The sequence below is a fragment of the Puntigrus tetrazona genome, chromosome 11 (assembly GCF_018831695.1).
Source record: "Puntigrus tetrazona isolate hp1 chromosome 11, ASM1883169v1, whole genome shotgun sequence".
Classification (NCBI taxonomy): Eukaryota; Metazoa; Chordata; class Actinopteri; order Cypriniformes; family Cyprinidae; genus Puntigrus; species Puntigrus tetrazona.
In genome coordinates this window covers 22,188,724-22,207,400 of record NC_056709.1, presented here as the reverse complement: position 1 = coordinate 22,207,400, position 18,677 = coordinate 22,188,724, and the positions used below count along the sequence as shown (strand labels likewise).

General features: G+C 35.5%; 1 protein-coding gene across 2 annotated transcripts in view; it reads right to left on the bottom strand.

Moving 5' to 3' along the window:
* The window catches only part of ephb2b (eph receptor B2b), a 145,360-nt gene that overhangs the window by 113,566 nt on the left and 13,117 nt on the right, over window positions 1-18,677 (bottom strand). The window contains exon 1 of one of the 2 annotated variants that reach the window (XM_043252520.1): window positions 7,612-7,768. The exons of the other annotated variant lie outside the window; for it this stretch is intronic. Coding sequence (XP_043108455.1) covers window positions 7,612-7,666 — 55 coding nt within the window. The 5' untranslated portion in view covers window positions 7,667-7,768. Of the gene's footprint in view, window positions 1-7,611; window positions 7,769-18,677 lie in introns of those variants that run through there. 2 annotated transcript variants of the gene reach the window in all.

Genomic DNA, 18,677 nt, shown 5'->3' with positions numbered 1-18,677 from the left:
CAGTTCAGGTGAATGCGGCTTCCCTTTGTGATGCAGATGAGGATGCAATCAGCCAGCCTTTATCTCTGAAGACAGACTGTACTCTGGGAGACACAGAGCAGTGCTGTGCCAGTTCAGAGGAATTGTGTTTGTCGAACGCCTTGATGGAAGGCAGATGTTTAATAGTGTCTGACCTACTGCAAGAACACACAACTGTCACTAACTTTAACTCAGGAAGATTGTTCTTAAAGGAACAGTTCACACAAAAAATGAAAAGTGTTATCATTTACTCACCCTTATGTCATTCCAAACCTCTAACACTTTCTCTAGGTCCCTATGATTTCCACGACGCAGAAAACACAGAGGAATACATAACTGTAGTAATGTACTATTGAATGTCACAGATACACCAAAAGTAGGTCAGCACTGTATGAATATATCACTGTATGAATTCTGTATGTCAGACACACCATTTAGTTTACTATACACATACCATGCTCCCGGACTTTACAGCCTCTGACGCCTCAATATAGGAGTACATGATAAACATCATCTCTATAACTGATCTGAGAGTCACTTCCTGAGCATTTTACTATTTAATTTTACTATTTACAAATACAAACCAAGGTCTTCACAACAAACTGTCAAAATAACTATTCAGTTTAACTTGAACAAACTGTGACAAATATATTGCTTAATGTAATAATAGTTGTACCAGTTCTACCACTAATAATAAAATAATTATTAAACATTATTTATAAAGAAATGTTTATAAAAAATATATTTACCAGAATTCCTTAATAAAAAAAGAAGAAATAATGTAAATACACAACACAGTATTTCTGAAATACTTTTTTTATTTTTAATAAAATCAATTAGAGATGCTTGGGGTTATTAATATTTAATGAAAAAATGGAATCCAGATCATTAATGGACAACAGAATTTGGAAAAGAAATAAAACACTTTTACTGTTTGGAAATGAAGGTGAGGAAATGTTGAACTATTATGCCTTTAACATCAACAGAGAAGTTAGTTCTTCTAGAAACTACTAACGACACCATCTAAGTATTGTTTGCATTTCATCACAGGTGCAAGCAGGATAATTCATTTGCTAATTTTAAAATTGGCTACTTGAGTGAGCGTGTATTGAGTGCATAAGATTGCAACTATCATAAATGTTTTTTTAAAAAAATTGTGGATACTAGATTTGTTAAACTTTTTGATATCCAAAAATACCAATGGTCCTGTAACAGTGGTTAAAGTGGCACAAGATGAGGTCTGGTTTTATGCAATTATGCTCCTTTAATTAGACCCTTAAGACAACCAGCCAACTGAAACTTAATTAGCTAATCTGCTCCCAGTGCCACAAGCGTACTGTACAGCAAAAATCACATTCAGGGGTCTATGAACTGAACAAAAATCAATACTCCAACATCATAAATGTGACATCCAACACACTCCTGGTGGCGTTACAACATGCTTGAGGTCTAGGATCACTTGCAGTATGACGTGCATGACGGATGTTCATCCCCAAGACCACCTTTTAACTGGGCGTATTATTATGGCTACACAAACATAGAATGAACAATGGAAGCTCACATATGCATGAGTAATCGCAATGCTCACAGCTCTAAGGAGTAAAGGACTGCCTACATATTTCATTTTGAATGTGTTTTGCAGAATGCTTGGTAAATTGCAGGAGACAGTTTACTCTGCATCTGGTTACAGTAAAGATAAACGTTCTCGCAAACTAGGCCAATGGGAATGAGAGAGAACCATTCTGATTCACCAGTAAGCACTTAGACGTGATTAAATAGATTGATTAGGATGCATTCATCTATGCACGGACAAAGATTAAATGATCTAAGTATGCCGTGATGTAAATATGTTCTATGTAAAGTCTCTCTAGCTCTTCACTGAACCACCACCTGAGCCTCATCTTGTTCTGCAGATTGAAACAATTATCACCTCAAGGTAGAAAAACACAGCTATCATTTAGCTGTTTTAGAAAATCCCGCATGACCTTCGTATTTCGTATCATACAAACCCTCATTTGTCCTCTCTCTACACTAACATTAGAGTCAGCCAAGCTCAGGTAATGGCCAAACTGTGTTCATTTATAAGCAAAGGATATGGTTCTCCAGCTTTGAGACAATGCGTAAATAAGCACAGAAATAGCTAAGTATATGTACGTAACATAAAGTGAAACTAAGCTACTTTAATTCATTGTCAACAGCTGCATTCATGTTTTTTTCCACGCAATACAATTGCAATTAAAGTTTGTTTAGAGCAAATGTTAAAATTACCTGTAAAATTACCAAGCAGGAGAAATCCTTTTTTTTTTCACAACAAAATCACAACAAAAGCAGTAGCCAAATACAATATAGAGCACAAGTCAAATTAAAAGTCATTAACCATAATTATGGTTTTAAAACAAATCTTGAGACATGCTTCAACAAAGAAGCCTTTACCATTCAACTAAGCATTTACATTTATTCATTTAGACGATGCTTTCATTCAAAGTGACTTTCAATTAACAAGCAATTCATCATAAAGAGGAAGCGTTTGTAATACAAAGTTTCAGGCATTGTTCAGGTATTTTTAAATGAGCATTAAAAGAAGAAACACTATCAATTAATACATTTTTCCTCTTTGATGTCTGGCACCAATTGTTTACTATACTGTATGTGTTTGGGGAGGGGGAGGGTTGTCATATATGACTCTCATCATATTTTGCGAACTGTAATATAACCAATGGTGAAAATAATATTGGAAAAAAAAATTTTTTTTTGTGAATTAGGGCAGGTAGTCAGAGGAAACAAGATGACGTTATCAATCTGATGTCAAAGAACAAACTAGAACGCCAAGAAAAATAATGTAATATTCACCAAAACATAAAAAATGGAGGTAACACTTGCTTCCATTTGTTAACATTAGTTAATATAACAGTTAACAACATAAACTAACAACAACAACAAAACATTTAAACCACTGATTCCAACATTTAAATAAAAAGTTATTTATTCATGTTAGTTAATGAACCTAACATTATGGAGGTAACATAGCAATTAACAGCTGCGACTTTCAAAAAGATGAATAAATACTGTAATAAAAGTATTGCTTATTGTTAGTTCAATTTAGTTAATTCATTAAATATAGTTAACAAATAGAACCTTATTCTCTTTAACAATATTCAATAATTACGAATCAGACTAGTGTATAATTGGTGTAGTATTAAAATATAGGGGGAAAAATTCATTAGCATATGAAAAATTGGGATAATTAACATTTCATTTTAAATAGAGGCTATGATGCAAGGCCCAATCTGAGCTTTGACTGGATATCGATTTCTGCTCCACTGGGGCTGTGTGAGCCTTTCTTTGGATGAAGTGACATCATTTTTCGGACTGATCCAGAAGGGAGGAATGTGGTAAAGAGCGCCTCTGATCTGCCTCTATAGGGAGTATAAAGGGAGTTTCCAGTGAGCATCACAATCACTCTCAAAGCACTTGCAGGAAAATGCCTGGACCTGACCAATGTAACCCTATACTAAAGGCAAATAATTAGATGGTGTGAGATTCAGAGCATTCGTATCGATACGGTCAAATTCTGAGGAGGGGAGTAATGAGAAGACAAAGTCTGGCAGACTATATAGAAATTTCTGCTAAATTGCCAGTCATAATTACATAGCACTTTAACTCTAACCGGCATGTTTTATTAAAAAGACTCACTCGACTTAAACAAAGGTGAAGTTCTTTGATAGCGTGGCTGTCAACAGATTGTGAATTACTTAAATTGCTGAGTGCATAGGCAGTCGCTAAACACAAGAACCTGCTTGAAAGCACAGCAAATGCAGAACTGACACACTGATGAAACAAAAACCTCCAAGTCCAACACTGTCAAAGATAGCACGCTGTGTCGAGAGCTGCTGGATTTTTGTAAAAAAAAAAAAAAAAAAAAAAAAAAAAAAAAAAGCCCATTTCCCATGAGTCTCTCTGCTATACCAGACTTTCTGCATGGTCAAGGTAGCCTTCGGCCGTTCCCCCGAAACGTGACACCCGTCTCACTTGAGAAACAACTGGTACCAGCACTAATTGAAATTTTGCATGCAAAGTGACAATAGCCGGGCCCTGGGCAGCATGGATTAGACACTGAATGGAGGCGGATTCTTTGTGAACGCCACTGTGGAGGCTGGCGTGCAGACGAGCTCCCTGCATCTGCTCATTCAGCGGACTGAGAAAACACAGGATTGGGAGCAGCCGCTCGCTTTACCTTCTATCTAATCCTGTTTCTGAACCTCTATCACCACCTCTCTACCCCACGCTCTGCCTTTTGTTACTCGGCCGAAAAACTGTAATGCTATGTGTCGGCTCACGCTGCAGTGGCCCACACTCAGCGTACAGCTAGGAACGGACGGGACGCATTTACATTTGAAAGCAGATTATTTAAACTTGGCAGGCATTTCAAAGTGGAAGTGTTGATATGAGGGCGAAAATAGCTACGTTAACAAACAATAGCTTTAATTATCCTTCTCTCCGCTGTTTGGAGTGTTATGGAAATAGATTGTGAAAAGCTAAGCTGAAACAAACTTTGCACTTGCGCAAAACGCTAAGCAAAAAAAAAAAAAACAGGAAAAACAGCAGCATTTGTGTAACTTCAGAATCAAATGAAATTCAAATTAAATATTTTGATAGCTTTACGATGATAAAAAGCAGAACCCAAAAGAAACGGATAATATTCATATACACAAGTAATGAACGTGGTATTGTGATACTGGATTATAGACAAGGCCCTTATTAAAACCAGCTGTACGAGCTATTTTTACTTTTGAACAAAACAAGGTTGTAGATATTATAACGCAAACTTACTAAAGACAAACGTCTAAACATTTTCATCATGTTGGAGAGCATGTTAATATATAATCATCGTTCAGATATTTGTATACAGTATGGGAACAGATGCAGCTGCATAGGGGACGTCTCAAAATGAGAGAGAAGTCACATTGTATCATGACATTATGACAGCAAAATGGAATGCATGCTGGGAATATTGAAATAGCGAGGAATCTTTTGTACGACTGGTGTCCTACTTACAATAGATGCCAACTGTGACGTCGTAAACAAACTGCAGCTCAGCCGTGGCCCTATAGATAACCTGCTTAATAACATTTTAAAATCATTAAGCATTTAATTGTGAACAGATCACTTTAATGCAAATCCAGTGGATATTGTAAAAATTAATTTTCTAAATGTATTAAAATTGTGTCGTTAAACTGAACCTACCGGGGAAAAAACAAGCGGAAGAGAATAAAAGAAAAAAAATAAAATAAAGCAAAATCATGCGACTTTGAAATAAAGAAATGACACGAAATGCATTTTTTACTAATCACCGAAGAGCCACACGCACAAGAAAAACTAAATTAAACCGTAACTTCAATCTCCTGCATAATGCAAGCAGACACACACACACACACACAAAAATATCCACTGAGGAAAACTTCAAAGTCCCTTCGACTGGCAGCATCATTTGATGTAAAAACACAATGAAGAGCTGATCCATATTTCATTGTCACCTATTGGGAAAAATCTGTTTAAATCCGCCAATGCGAATCCACCTCGGGCTTTAAAAAGCGCTTCATCTTAAACTAAAAGAGTCTTAGACTTAAGAGAAAAAGAATCTTGTGTCTTGAGTGTCCCTACGATGGCCATGCAACCTGTTTTAATTATAACCGTGATATTTCACACGGACAAGTACACATGAATTAAACACAAGACAACTTAGTTTGAGTTACCACATCACAACTGAAATTAAACATCTAAAATGACATGAGAATTCACACACTTGGCGAGAAGAATAAATACTGTTGTATAAGCTTTAAGATGACGTCAAATCTCACCGACCCATCTCCACTTTGTTTTTAAGGTCGAGGCAGCGTTGACCTCTTTTTCAACTCTCTAATTTTTCATGTGTAAGCGCAATGCTTTAACACCATTGGCTGAAAAACTAGGGTGACAGTCAGAGGAAGAATGTGTATCAACCAATCACTCCTGAGTTCACGATTACACGACCCATAAAGAAAAAATAAAGAGCTTAGAGGGAAAAAAAACATTATATTACGTTATATATATATACACACACACTGTACACATACCCGTACCGTAGTTAATTCTGACGAGTGGGAAATATATATAGTTGCAAAAAATAACTTAATACAAAATAATGGAACCTCTTTTCCAGTAGAAACGATGTAGAAAATCATCATTTACATTTTTCTGTAGAACAGCGACAGGAATAAAAACAACATTAACATTAAAATGAAGAAAAAGGTCAAACAACCTTTCAGGACCATAAGTGGTCGGCCAGAAAATCTATCGGGTTTTTTTCCTCAAATTCCAGTACATATTACTCATTATAAACAGTTTTTAGCAAATCCATTAAAAATAAAACTCTCTATTCAAGTGACATTAGTAAAATGAATGTTCAAAATGATCTGAAATGGAGAAATGAAAAAGTTTAAATCATGTTTATGCAGTCATGGTTTATACCGCTCCGTGATTTATTTATTTTTTAATAAAAGATTTATTAGCAACAGAAAAAGCAGTCCTGCCGAAAGAGGTATTATTTTATTAAAATACATTTGTGCCTGAGTATGCAAATGTGTATTATGATCTGTTTTATATTTTTAACTACGCTGCTGTTAGCCTGTGTGTTGAGCATGCTAAATATCTGAAAAAACCTTCAATCCAAAAATAAATAAAATGACCTCTTTTTAAAATCTCCAGCCTAAAATGTACAAAATTGTGTATGCCTATATTCATGCATTACGTGACAATAAACTCAAGTATCATTAAAGTTGAGAACTACAGCCACAAGAGGTTCCTGTAATACCAGCAATGCCTACTTAAAATTCATTGAGCATAATTCACTGGACACAGACACTTCAAACTGCCGGGGGACTGAAAGCGTGGTCAGTAAGTGAGAATAAAAGACTGTATTTGGTTGTTTTGTAATTGTATGTTCACTGGAAACCTGTTTCATTGTCTAACGTGCTGAGTCCAGCATCACCATTTCGGCTCCGTTTACCCCGCTGCACAGAAGCTTAAAACAACACGTGAATGCGTTAAAGAAATATTTACAGAGAAAAATCAGATTGTTGTACCTACAAAAGGAGTTTAGGCACAATATTTGATCTGTGAAATGAGTGTACAAATAAGGGGCGCGAATCTCGCGCATGGCTCGCGCACACACACGTATCCGCGCGTGGGATAAAAAAATAACCGTTTTAAAGCTCCTACTGCATATAAAAAAAATTATAAACATATTATCTCTCCAACTTGTAAACACACTTATTTGATGCTCGCCAAATAAATGCGTTTATGAGCCACCTGTGTTGATAGTTTGCGTGACAGAACAAGCCCCATCAAAGGAATAGGCTACGTTCCTGTCAGGGAGAATGTAACCGTTAAAAATGTCACATTTCGCCGAGTCTCGTCCCACATTCGTTAATTAGCGAAAAACGGCTTCGTATCTTATTTCTTGGATGGCATTTAAAACTAACGTGCCGTGACGGTAAACTCTCAGCTTTGTCGGCAAGATGCTGGACTCGCAAAACACGGGGAGAAACGTCTTACCTTCAATAGCCAGGACCGAGGGTAGCGTCCATAAAATCCATAGGATATCCATCATTGGTTTCTTAGAGGAGAAATTATATAAAGTCCAGACATTCAAATAAAATGAACCCCGAAAGCCATTGATATCAGACGCTGGCGTAGACCGGCAGACTTTCACCTTCCGTTGAATGAATACGATGCCATAAACACACAACTAAAATCCTAAGCGAGTATGGACGAGACCAACTGAGTCAGACTAGGGGGAATGGTGGTTAGGAGCTCCACGTGAGATCGGCTGGAGGATGAATGCGCATAAGAATGTGCGTCGATAAATAAGAAAGCGGGGTTTTGAATATTGTTTCATTTTGAAAAAATCGACCCGAGTCGATTCCCGTCGGAAAGACTATAAAAGCGTCAAGGCGGCACACCCGAAAGAGCGATTTTGTTCTGTCCCACCTGTCAATCAATGCGAGAGCGTAACTATTCAGCCTTATCAGCGGATGCTCGGTAGAAAAATTGTGACAATTGGGAATACACGGAGGTGTGAATTTAGACATACTCGTAGACGATTTATGAACATTAATCGCAAATTATGTTTGCTGCGATTGTTGTAATAGCATCGGACTACCCTGTCGCCTTCGGGTTTTTGTTTTGTTTTTTGTTTACCATACTCTTCGTTAAAAAAAAAAAAAAGTAAAAGGTAAGATGGCTTTTAAAATTACCGTGAAACGAGATATACATATATAACTAAATATATAAATAAATACCGGTAAACATATAAAGTAAACATGCTTATTGTATGATTGTATGATAAGTATTTAATGTCAATAATATATGTAAGCAATTTTCAATATACAAACAAAATTGTCTGGATTTATGGGCAGTTTTAAAGAGACACAGATGTTTTATATGTACACACTGAAGCTGAATCAATGAGAGCAGAATGAGATACAATGTGTCTGGCAGCTGTGACCAACTCACTAGGCCTCATTTGCAATTTTAACAATGTGTGTGTTCAACAATATTTCAGTGTGTTTGTGTATGTGTCTAGAACCGCTAACATGCAGTGCAAAAAGCACAGTCAGAATAAGCTGATAAAGGTACAATAGGAAGGAAACATTTTTATCAAAATTATATATATATATATATATATATATATATATATATATATATATATATATATATATATATGTATATATATATATAATGTTTTGCAAACTAGTTTATGGAAGTATATATTATACGGCCAAACAATTTGTCTCTTAGATGAGAATAAAAACAGATTTTCAGAAAATGTAGCAGCTTTGCATCTTTGTTTAAACGAGACATCTTAAACATGAATTTCAATTGTCACCACCCTTCCCTCGATTTCATTTCAGCCCCCGGGTGATAAAAAATAAATAAATAGATTATGAATCTTGAAACCTTGAAACCTTGGATGAATCATGTTATTTTCCAATCACTTATTCCAGTGAAAACAGCTTCCCGGCAAGAGATGGCGGTTATATTTGTTATGTGAATAATAATGGCGTATAAGTTAGACACCTGTTCATACTTTTCTACTCGCTACCTCACTTATAAAATAAACTAATTTGCAATTTAATAATATAAAATAAAGCAGCAGACTTTGTGAAGAAAGAACGAAAGAAAGAAAGTCCTGTGCTCTCTGGTATGTAGGGCTTTTTTTGTTTCTTCCCTACAGCTCAGTTCACTCTTGAAAATCTCTCAAAAGTCTGGACATAGAGTTACCTGATCCCAGCTGGTTGTGCTTACACATGTGCTGTGTGCTGTATCTTCAAATCAGAATGCCTGTAATGTGTGTGTGTGTGTGTGTGTGTGTGTGTGTGTGTGCATGTGTGTGTGTGCGTGTTTCGAGATCATTTCAAAAAGGTAACCACTATACAATGCAGGTTGATTTTAGTTAAATGAAAAAAAAAATTATTTTATGAAATGCACTAGATTGCAGTACATTACTACTATTTTGTTTTCTTAACCGTGTATTAGTTTTCAGATGAATCATTAAAATAATGCATATCTATGGGTTAGAAGACAAGAGCAAAATCCATTGGACACTGGTGATTCAGTAAATCAATATTTTCAAAAAATAAAAATAAAATAAACGGCTGCAATTTTTTTCAATTCTTGCCTGAAATAAGCTTTGATTAAATCACGCCCACTCGCCATGAAGCAGTTCGTGAAGAAATGATACTTGCTAGCATGGTTTTTAAAAATGTGGAAGAAAAGAGTAATGAAAAAAAATCTGGGGAACAGATTATTCATAGATAAGCTTTTGACCTGTCACTTGCAGTTTGTAAGAAGCGAAAGTTGAAATTACGTGCCAAGCCACAAACTAAATTTTGAAATATTCCTCAAAGCAATATACGGTGCAACTGATTTCCTGTCTCAACAGCTGGTAGTGTAATCTTAAATAATGTTCAGCATAATACCCAAAAACCGAGGCACTAAACCACGGCGAAGGTGGACACGGGCTGAAGGTAAAGCCCACGAGCTGATTTTCTACAAAGATGGAATGAAATGAGTTGTTATACGCGACAGTAGCAGGGTATGGGGCACAGACCTCAGATTAAAGGCAGCTGAGAGCACTTTTACCATTCTCTGTAAGGTCACAGAATTTGACCAAGTAAATCACGGCCGTCTTAGAGGATCACGGTATATCAGAACGCAGATATAGACCTATAAGGTGTCTGTCTAAATAACCTGAGACTTGCGGGCAATGACGGGATTAAGTTATTCTATTCCCTGTTATTGAATTTGGAATCTGCGTTTTGTTAGTCTATGCTCTCATGGAACAAAGCTGTTATTGTAATATAAAGAACTGGCAGTATTTTACTTGAAAATACCAGTCAGTCTGAGGAGAAATATCAAAGGATATAAAACTAGACTAACCATGGGAGACTGGACTTTAATACTTTGACTTATGTCTGCTGGAATATCAAGTAAGAAATGTTTTAAATTATTTTTATCATTTCCCGTATGGAAAAGAATGTGTATTGTGAATTGATACCATTCTCTAATATCACAGAACATCAAAGGGAAAACTACTGTGTGTGTGTGAACCGTTTCTGGAGACATTTAGCATGCTCGTTTTTTTAAAACCCAACTTTTACATTAAAACATTAAAATCGCATTATACAATTAAAATACGAATCACGGAATGGTTTTATATATATATATATATATATATATATATATATATATATATATATATATATATATATATATATATATATATATATATATATATATATATATATATAAAGAAAGAAATAGTGTAATTTATTTAAATAGCTTATTGAAGATGCAATGTACTGTCTCATACATAAACATGTTTAACTGCATAATGTTAATAGCAACAAACAGGTTTTTGTGTGGGCTATGCAAAAAAAATATATATATATATATATATATATATATATATATATATATATATATATATATATATATATATATATATATATATATATATATATATATATATATATATATATATATATATATATATATAAACACAATTTAGTATAACAGCACCATTCAAATTTAAGTTTTGAATCCGTTCTGCTTTACAAAATTACAAACGTATTTAATAAGTTTATCACGCGCACTTAACTGTCAACAGACGCAAATTATCAAACGTAATAAAGAAGCGTAATATAAGCAATATACAGGACTAATTAAAATGAATGTAAAGCAAAAGCCTTGGCGCATATTTTGACTAATTACAAATCAAACAATGAATAAATTAAATGTAATGCTAAAGGTTGCGCTCAAAAGTTCTAAGCATCACACAAATAAAAGGTATCTGAGAAAACGTGATGTGTGGGACTCGACTCCGTTGAAAAAAATAAAGGAGCAAATTGCTTCAACAGTGCCACCTAGGGGCGGGGAGAAACATTTTTGACTTTCTAGTTTTTATTCAGATGTAGTCGTTTTCTTAAACAGTATATATTTAATACACTGTTCAGCTTTGCGTAATAATAAATGCCATAAACGCTTGGATTTGTAAAGAAAATGACATTTTATCTGAAGTACTAATGCCTCACAAATCACCTGCAAATCAATTATTTTCATCCATGACGTACAGTACGCACGCAAAATCAATCAGTGTTCTCCTTGTGTGCTTTCAAAAGAAGAAGCATTAAGCAACCTTCAAGCCACCCTTATCTGTGTTTAGTTATTGGCATGGCTGTCTGCAGAACTTAATGAAGGTAGGCTTTAAAGTGCTCTGCTATCTGTTAATTATGTGTGCTTGATCTCTGACCTTTGTGTCAGATCCTGGCTGCTCTATAATCTGAGAAGACTCTTCAGATGTGGATTAACCCTCGAGGGACACTGCCTTCACAGGTCAGAGAGAAAAGATAAGGCTTTCATACCGGCATCTCACATTCAAGGCTTAAAATTAAACTTGGGCTTTACTCGAGGCGTATTCCACTTGGGGTTTCTTTGGCGGTAACATCTTTTTTCTCCCTATTTTAAGGTGATAAATGAGCCTTCTGGCGATAAGGGTTGAATATAATGCGAATTTGAAAGTTAATGAATTCTATTCTTTAGAGTGAGCGCAATAATCGAACCCATTGATATACAACGCCAGCTCTCTGTACTTCCCCTGTGGTCAGGTTTAGTTACTGCTTATCCTATTCACTTAAGTCATCCTATTAGCGTTTCAGTGACTCGCTGCCAAAATGTGAATTTAACCTCAATTAGGCTGTGCAGATTTAATCATGAGGCCAAAAGTCCTGTCCCTTTTTAATTAACTTATGGAGGATTATTACCATGCGAAGTGCAACTTGTGTGATTTAGTTTCTATAAAGGATGAAGGAAAAATATAGTAAAGCTATTTGCGTGAGATCAGTTCTAAATTGGAGGAGAGTCATTCTTATAAAGTAGTCTTAGCCATTTCTCATACCGCATTACCTCACTTTTGGTGTTTTTTTTCGTCGCGAGAATGCTTTGTAGAAAGGCTCAGCCAGCGTGTCACCGTGCAGCATTGCATCTTTATCCGTTTACGAGGAAGAAAGGCCTGTGCTAAACAGTCTCGGAGACCTAAACCTCACAAATCAGCCACTGCAATTCAGGACATGGGTTTTATCACCAAAATAAATCCACGTCTGTTGTGGAAAAACATAGCCTCTGCAAAAATGACTCAAATGACGGTCATAGAAAGGCAAGAGGCGTTCTTCAACGTTTGTCGTCAATCATAGACCTTATCCTAATTGGAACAGCTCTCTTCATATAAAGCAATGATCGCTCCAGCAGCCTCGCTGAAGTACTTTAGAGGGGTGGTTGGGGTGACTTTAGAGCCAGACCTCCTGTAATGTTCCTCAGGTGGACGTATGCAGCCCTAAAGAAGAGTGGCTTTCATTAGCGACATGAAACACAAGCCCCCTGTCCACAGCTTTGTTCGCTTTCCAAATGCAGATTTGCCAGAATTCCCTTGCAAAGCTCCTGTGCGTCCTGTCAGATTTCTTGTAGCTGAAAAATATAATCCCAAGAAGGGGATTTTCTCGCGTGCACCTGTGTGCGCATGTCAAATGCCATATGTAACCCTAGACAAAACATGTGCGTTTGTTTCTGTGAAAAGCCGGAGCATATGTTGATTTTTGCGGAAGGATGCATCAAGCTCCCTATATTTTCATTCGGAACATATTGTTTTGTTAAAAGCTGAGGAAGACTGTAAAAATGACATCGATAAGTACCATTAACCCTCGTTCGCTCACAATCTGACAAAAAGATTCAGTTTATAATATTGGTCTGTAAAAGCATCAAAAGGTTAGGAAATTAAGAACCTTAGGTTAAATTGTACTCTTAAGTGTTTTGTTTTTATGAGATCTAATCTATAATTTGGATACCAAATTGCAACAAAAAAATTTAATAAAGAGGGAAAAAATTAAATGAATAAATAAACGATTATTATTACTATTACCATAACAATCATTATGTCACTAGATAAAGTAAAAGAAAGAAAGAAAGGATTATTATTACGAATATGGTTAATAAGCTGCATTTTTGTACTTCTGGGTCTTTATCAAGCTAGTAGCAAAATAAAGCTTTAAAAAAGCAAGATAAATAAATATATATTTTTTATTATTATTGTAATGTTATCAAACAACTGCAATGCTCGACGGTCCTCTATCAGCCTAAATAATACATAGTATTATAAATAATTAAGTAAATTAATGGAGAACACAATTTTTCAGCACCAAACTTAAAAGTCTGACATTTCTGCTGCACAATTTTTCTTCCTAAATTAATCTGTCCCCACACCTAAAACCCCAGATGGAACTCGTAAACGGGATTGTGGGGTTAATAGGATTTGCCAGTGTCATGGGGGACGTTTTAAGTGTATTGGGATGCGGTATTCCACCATACACAACAGAATTGATCATTCCTGGCATAATCTCCAAGACTCTGTCCGCTCCGCAAAGTCAAAACCCTCTGTTCACGGCAAGCACGGCAACTCGGTGAACTAAACAATTCGAACCTTTAACCCCGAGTACATTTCATAAACGTACCGTGACCGACCCTAACGGCCCGCGATGTGGAACCCTTAACGTCTGCCTCTAGAAAGCGTTTAATAAAAATACAATTACGTTTAGCAGACACACATCTTGGCCGATCCGTACCCTGGCAGTATAATTTGCTAATGCAAAGAGCTCAACGCTTTCCAACAGACTCCTACTGTAAGTTACTTTCTGCAGATTTGATAACTATTCGTTCTTCTTCAGGAGATTATTACCGTGCTACATCTGGAAGATATTTTCCCGATTTACCATCAGGCCTGTGGAACACTCATTTTTAATCACTGTTTTGTGGTCTGAGGGCGGCTGGGAGCACCCATTTCTTACCGGGCTCCTCAGTACCACATTGACTGTAAAGAAATACAGCGTTGTGCTAGGGAGCTCTCGGCGGATGTTTTATTAATGGATGGGGATGACAGTGTTATGGCCGAGGCAGAGATCGGCCCCCTTAAAACCTCTGCAATTGCTTTTTCAGAATAATTTCAAGGTGTTTAGATGGTGCCTAGACATGAATTACTCTCCAGATTTTCTCCTGTTCACCCTTTGCCCCGGCAGGCATGCTCATAACAGTTTTAAGATTGAAGTTACTTTTATTCATTTTAGAACTTATAGAAAATGAATCTAACGACTTCTTTCAAAACTCTCACAGTTTAAATTGTATTTAATTAATGGAAAGCATACATGATTCGTCCGGGGCAAAGAAACTATTTTAAATCAACAGCTTGAATTCATGACATGATTTCTAAAAAAACTGTAAATAACAAATTTTGGGGGTATATGAGTGTAGAGTGACTTCAATTCGTTTTTTCATAATAATCAACAATAATGATCCTTTTGTCTAAAGCAATTACTAATGAACATAATTTACTATACCTTATATCATTGCATTACATTAATAAAATGATTTTTTACAATTTCACAATACATTTTTGTAAATGAGCAACTTGAATAAAATGAATAAAAAATACATGTAATTTCCAAAAAGAATACTCACTGCAAAACTCCTTCTCTGTACTGAACCATAAAACTACAGTTATTTTATTTTAGTATAGAAAATGCAACAATTTAGGTAACACTTTACTTGTATAATGCATTATAAAAAAATGTTTTAATGCATTAATTATGCCTTTTAATTCACCTTATAATGCTTTGTACAATTTCATGAGTAATAATAAATACATTATAAAACTTATGACAATTATTTTTTGTTGTTGTTGTTGCAAAGCAGCTTTACAAACTTTCTACATTATATTAAGTAATTATCTGTTGTTACTAGCTCAAATCCTATGCAAAGTGTAACCCATTTGTTTTATTTTTGTAATGCATACAGTTATTTTTCTCTCTCACTTTTTTTATCTGTCCTTTGATGTGCTGATGCTTTCTCAGTATTGTAAATTGTGTCAATAAAATACTTAAAAAATGTTATTATATTAAAAATACAGTACAATACAGTAAATATAGTACAAAGCAATGTTTTTGCTTTGTACTATTAAAAATGATTAAAATATATTTTTTTAAATTTACTGGAATTACTGGATCAGCATCCTTTACATTAAAAAAAAACCCACAATGATTCTCAGGCTTTACACAAACAGAACATAATTAATAGCTGTTAACTAAAACAATAAAAAAATCTTGAATATATACTGTATATATATATATATATATATATATATATATATATATATATATATATATATATATACTGTATATATATATATATATATATATATATATATATATATATATATATATATATATATATATATATATATATATATATATATATTACAAATATGGTTTGGTGTATGTGTGTGTGTATATAAGTGACTGAGCGTGCGTTACTTTGTGCGGAGCAGCAGAGTTGGGAAATAGAGCAGAAGAATATAAGAGTGACATACAAGAATCTGGATCATTCTGCCTCAAGATGAGCGGGGGCAGCGAAATAGCAGACTGAATGATCCAGGGGTCGTTCCCATGACAACCTTTGCCCAGGGAGTTTGCTGACCCCTTCAGCCTGCCAATACAAGCAGAGTACAGATTGTAGGTCACATATGGCATTGACGATCCAATCAGGACTAATCTGGCTTGACTCAGGGTCATAAATTACACTGCAAAGCTGGCTTCTACCCAGGCTCATCTCACTGGACAGGTCAGAGCCACATTAATGTAACAATACACACAAAGGAATCTAGTACTGGGGTAAACACTTGTTAGCACGATGTTTTCCTGTTTGCCTGCTGTTTAGGATGAAAATATTCTTTGGAATAGAACAGCACAGAAAGTAAATCATTAGAAGCACTCGTTTTTCCGCTGACATCAGATGAATGACCAAAGCTAAATCTGAACATAAGGCTCAATCAATCAATCAATTAATCAATCAAATTTTGCCCACATCCCAACTGTGGAACCAAGGGGCCTTTTGTGTGTGTATACCTTTGTTAACCCAAGGCTCTGTCAGTGACTGGTACTTAAGCAGACATATCCAGACTTAAAAGGAATCTTTTGGACTCTAATTTATCTGAAGCCCTCCGGTTCTGACATGCTTGTAGTTTGTGCATTATTTATAATATTCTGCAGCAGCAAAGACAAACTGCTGCACAAGAGGTTCATGTCTAGAGTAAAATAAGATATTCAGTGTGCAGGAAACTGGAACAAAGCAAGATTGCTGACAGATGGGCAGCCATATTCTCTGCTTTATAGCCTTTGCCAGGCTCTCATTTCTGATGATAAAGATGTTCAGCAACCTTTGTTTGCCTCATTTCACACCAGCACAAAGATCAACTGCTGGTTTTGTTTTGTTTTGTTTTATTTTAGTTAACAATGCATTAAGTTAACATCTATGCCACAAAAGATGAGAATTTTTAATAAATGCTGTTATTTCTCAAAAAAACTTATAAAACTTTAAGCAAAAACTGTTTTCAACATTGGTAATTAATGTTTCTTAAGCAGCAAATCAGCGCATTAGAATAATTTCTGAAGAATCTTCTGACTAAAGACACTGGAGTAATCGCTACTCAAAATTAAGCTTTGCCATCACAGGAATAAACATTTTAAAACATATTAAAATATGTATTTGAAACTGTAGTAATATTAGTATAATTGTATTAAATTGTTTTAATTTTTCACAATATTACGATTTTACTTTTTTTTTTTTTTTTTTTTTTATGAAATACATGCAAAAGTAGTAATGGATTCCATGAACAAACCAACAACAATGTAAAAATATATATACATCTAGATAAATGTTATTCAGAAGCACTTATACAATACTTAAATCACCCCCAAAAAAAAAAAAAAAAAAATAAATAAATAAAATAAATTACATAAAATAAAAAATATTTACATTTTCAACACTTCCATTTTTACAAAATTTAAATCTTTTTCCACAGATTTCCCTCTCTCACGAAAAAAAAGGAATAGTCCAAAGTACATGTGGATTATAGATACTCTGCATACTTGAGTCCTTATAATGTGCCTTTATCCAGAGAGACCCTGTACAGATTTCCTATATCATAATTCGTTTTTATTAAAGGCTTCTTAGTTTTTCTGGTTACTGGTCGACTGCTCTCGGAGTCACAGAGGACGACAAGATCAGCAGGAGAACAGATAAGTATGATTTATTTGTCATGTCTTTGGAAGAGCAAAACAGAGAAGATACATCCACCCGAGGGCCTGGTTTTATTTGGAGATGGTAGAGAAATTTAAGACAAACTTTAATGTACTCTGTTTTTTATATATGCTGAAACATTAGCTAATGGGTTACGACCTACGGTCCGCATCTGAGAATGTCTGTGATTTGTGTAATATATCAAGTTTTCAAACACACTTGTGGAAATATTTAGTCGTCGCCACACAATGCACACGCTCGCTAAACACATCTACTTAAATGGTTATATAAAGACGTGTCCACTAATCCAAACGCAATCACTAGGGAGAAAAAAAAAAGAGCCAGAAGAAATAATGCTCTTAGAAATGAGCAGATGTTAAAAATTCAAAGCAAATTAAAGCGCCACACATATAAGCTGCAAAGGTCAACGATTAGGACCCGGGTTCGTGTAAAGAAGCTATGCTTTCCATTTCCAAGCAATAAAACATACATCTGTCAAAGTCTGCTAGCGAAGTTCAAACGAAGAGGGCAGACTGAGCTCAAAATGCCAGCTTAAAGAAAAGTTCACCTACGCCTCACATCTCAGCCCCCCCCGGATGGAGATTTCATGAATGAACTGGTAATAATCACGGGTGAACGGACCGTCACCTTTTCCAGCGAACGAAGGCCAAACGGAAATATAGAAAGCGAGGGCGAGGGCGGTTTTGAACGTACAGATGTGAACGTCTCGACTAGACTCGGCGGTTGGCAAGCGCGAGCGGACGAGGTCTGCAGAGAGCGCCGAGCGCCGAGACCTCATTTAGCCTCTCTCGCCGTGCTGACAGGGAGGAAGCAATCAGAAACAATATTCCAAAACCAGACGTGGGATAACTCCTATTTTTCAGATGGGAGGTAAAAGCCTGCAGCTGCAGAACTAAACTAATATGATTTTGTCATTAACA